This window comes from Tigriopus californicus, chromosome 2 (assembly GCF_007210705.1).
Source record: "Tigriopus californicus strain San Diego chromosome 2, Tcal_SD_v2.1, whole genome shotgun sequence".
Lineage (NCBI taxonomy): Eukaryota > Metazoa > Arthropoda > Copepoda > Harpacticoida > Harpacticidae > Tigriopus > Tigriopus californicus.
In genome coordinates this window covers 8,497,101-8,499,417 of record NC_081441.1, presented here as the reverse complement: position 1 = coordinate 8,499,417, position 2,317 = coordinate 8,497,101, and the positions used below count along the sequence as shown (strand labels likewise).

Sequence of the window (2,317 nt, the reverse complement as noted above, 5' to 3'; positions counted from 1 at the left end):
CGATGGTTCCTTTTGCCATCCGAAGCCAGGATCTGATGTCTCCATTCAGGAAATATATCCCAATCGCCTCGCATCGACTATCTTTGCTACAGTTCAGCATATGGTCTTCATTTGCAACAGTAATTCCATCGGGACTCTGGGAGGCAATGCAGAATTCTCCAATGATTTGTCTAATGAAACACGAGAGTCTAGAAAGCCATTAGAAAGAGGATATTGGTTAAAGCATTGCAAGTCGAAAAACTTGGTGAGAACGAGTTTAAAGCTACCGCTGAGGAACCATCAATCAACGAAATGAGAAACCGCCCGGGAGAAAACAAGAGCAAGAACAAATGCCCGAGGATATCAAAGAACCCCCAAAAGCGTCGTTGTCATCTTGGTTCCGAAGAAAGAAATCTATTCCATCTGTCAACGAAAATTTGCTTAATGATGGAACTGAGATTATCGAGACCGGGCAGCAATGGTCAAGAACCCCACCCTCGCCAGTCAGTCAGATTATTGTGAGATCCTCTGAAATTCCGGTACAATTGGTAAATACCCAAGAGATTAACCCAAATTTGGACCTGAGCTTGGACGAGGAGCTCGAACCCACAATGGAGAACAATCTTCACACGAATTTAGAGTCCATCCCTGAAGAAGGACCTCAGGATGTCTTAGATGGCGAGCAGCGAAATGCACCACCCAACCTTGATCCGCCTGAAGTGTTCTTCGACAAATTCATGGATAAGTGGGATAAAGATCGTGAGCAGAGGGGCTGCCAACCAGAGACTTATATTTATGGCCTTGAGCAACACCAATCAGGTAAAGAGGCCAATCCAGAACGGGCCGAAATCCATGTAAATTGAGACAACGGACTCAATCGATCATTTCTTTCTCGTGTTCTTGCTAAGTGATGGCTGCATTGGGACGTCCACCTAAATATCTCTTTGGATGGAATGATCATCATCACCCTTTGGAAATGTATACCTTGTCGGCTCGCACATCTTTCATTTCTGTTCTTTAGATTAGGAATAAATCAAATCCGACCAAATCTTCGCAAGTTGCCTTGGTTACGATATGCGAACCGTCGTCACCCCAAACGGACTTTCCGAGTCCGATTTTGGTACTTTAGTTGCGTGATTACAAAAACGCGGCATTACCTTTAATACGTTTAATGAATGGTTTTGACGTACAATCTGACAGTTTTCATGAAGCCCCAATTTACTAATTTCAATATAAGACCAAGCCAAATCAGCCACAGGCTAAAAAGAAACCGAGGGTCCAATGACTTGGTCCATGATTATGGACAGTTATTTTGTAAAAAGCTGAAGATGGCATGTTAAGTTTTATACATGTGTACATGCACAACAGCATACAATAAAGCCTGTGGACTTATGAAAAGGGCTTTGTTCACCTGGTTCCTAAGACAAAGGTCTTTAGATTTAGATTTAGATTGGTTAATGTAGCAATGGTTAATGATTTTTGATAAGCAATAACACTATTCTAAGTTTGTGAAGTGAGTAAAGATAGAGTGTGGTGTATGAAACATTTTACAAACATTTCAGAGAAATTTCAACTTGGCCTGTTTCACTCATTTAAATACTGGTCTTACATAGTTTCATTCTCTTTGCACTAAATCCTAGCGCCCTGTATTAAAAAAGTGCAACAGTGAGGTCAGAGCACCATTGCAGTTAAGTGGAACCTTCAATTATGTTCCAAAAGATTGAGTTTACATGGATCCCAAATCCAAATCAAACACATTTTTGTAATTTTTTGTGCTTTAAGAATAAGTTCTAAGGCTTATGTTACTCTTCAGGCATCCTTATTTAAAATCACATCAACACCAGATTCAAACTAGGTATGTTTAAATAGAAATATCGAAAGTGGCTCAACAACTGGCATTTGAAACATTTGAAGTCCTTTAACCCGGGAGCTCCTAGATCATTTTTGTCAGAATACTTCTCTTGAGAATCAGCTATTTAGCTTGAAGGATCTCAGTTAGGGTTCTCGACTTGAGCAAAAAAGAGGCACTGCCGAGCAATCAAAGATCAAGAATGAGTGAGTCTTTAAGCAACCCTGTCTTCAAACCCGTGTTTTCAACACTTGGTTAAGCATTTTTGATTTTTACTTATGTACCATCTTTTGCTAAAGACAGGAGACCAAACTAAGGTCCTTTAAGCTAAAAAGCTGCCTTTTCGGATCAGTACACAGGAGTTGAAGGGTTAAAGGGTGCCTGAAGGGTAGTTAAAGCCGTACATGACACGTAGAATCAGAGAATGTTATGTGAATACGTTTGATTTAGATCTGGGGCCCAGGTAAACACACTGTTTTGGAAAGGAAT

General features: G+C 40.5%; 1 protein-coding gene across 1 annotated transcript; it reads left to right on the top strand.

Annotated features, from left to right (window-relative positions):
* The first annotated feature begins 297 nt into the window (after nt 1-297).
* LOC131893145 (uncharacterized) lies at nt 298-1,027 on the top strand. The gene is made up of 2 exons (XM_059243093.1): nt 298-798; nt 888-1,027. The coding sequence occupies exons 1-2, from the start codon at nt 330-332 to the stop codon at nt 998-1,000; spliced, it is 582 nt and encodes a 193-aa protein (XP_059099076.1). The 5' UTR covers nt 298-329; the 3' UTR covers nt 1,001-1,027.
* The last annotated feature ends 1,290 nt before the right edge of the window (nt 1,028-2,317 follow it).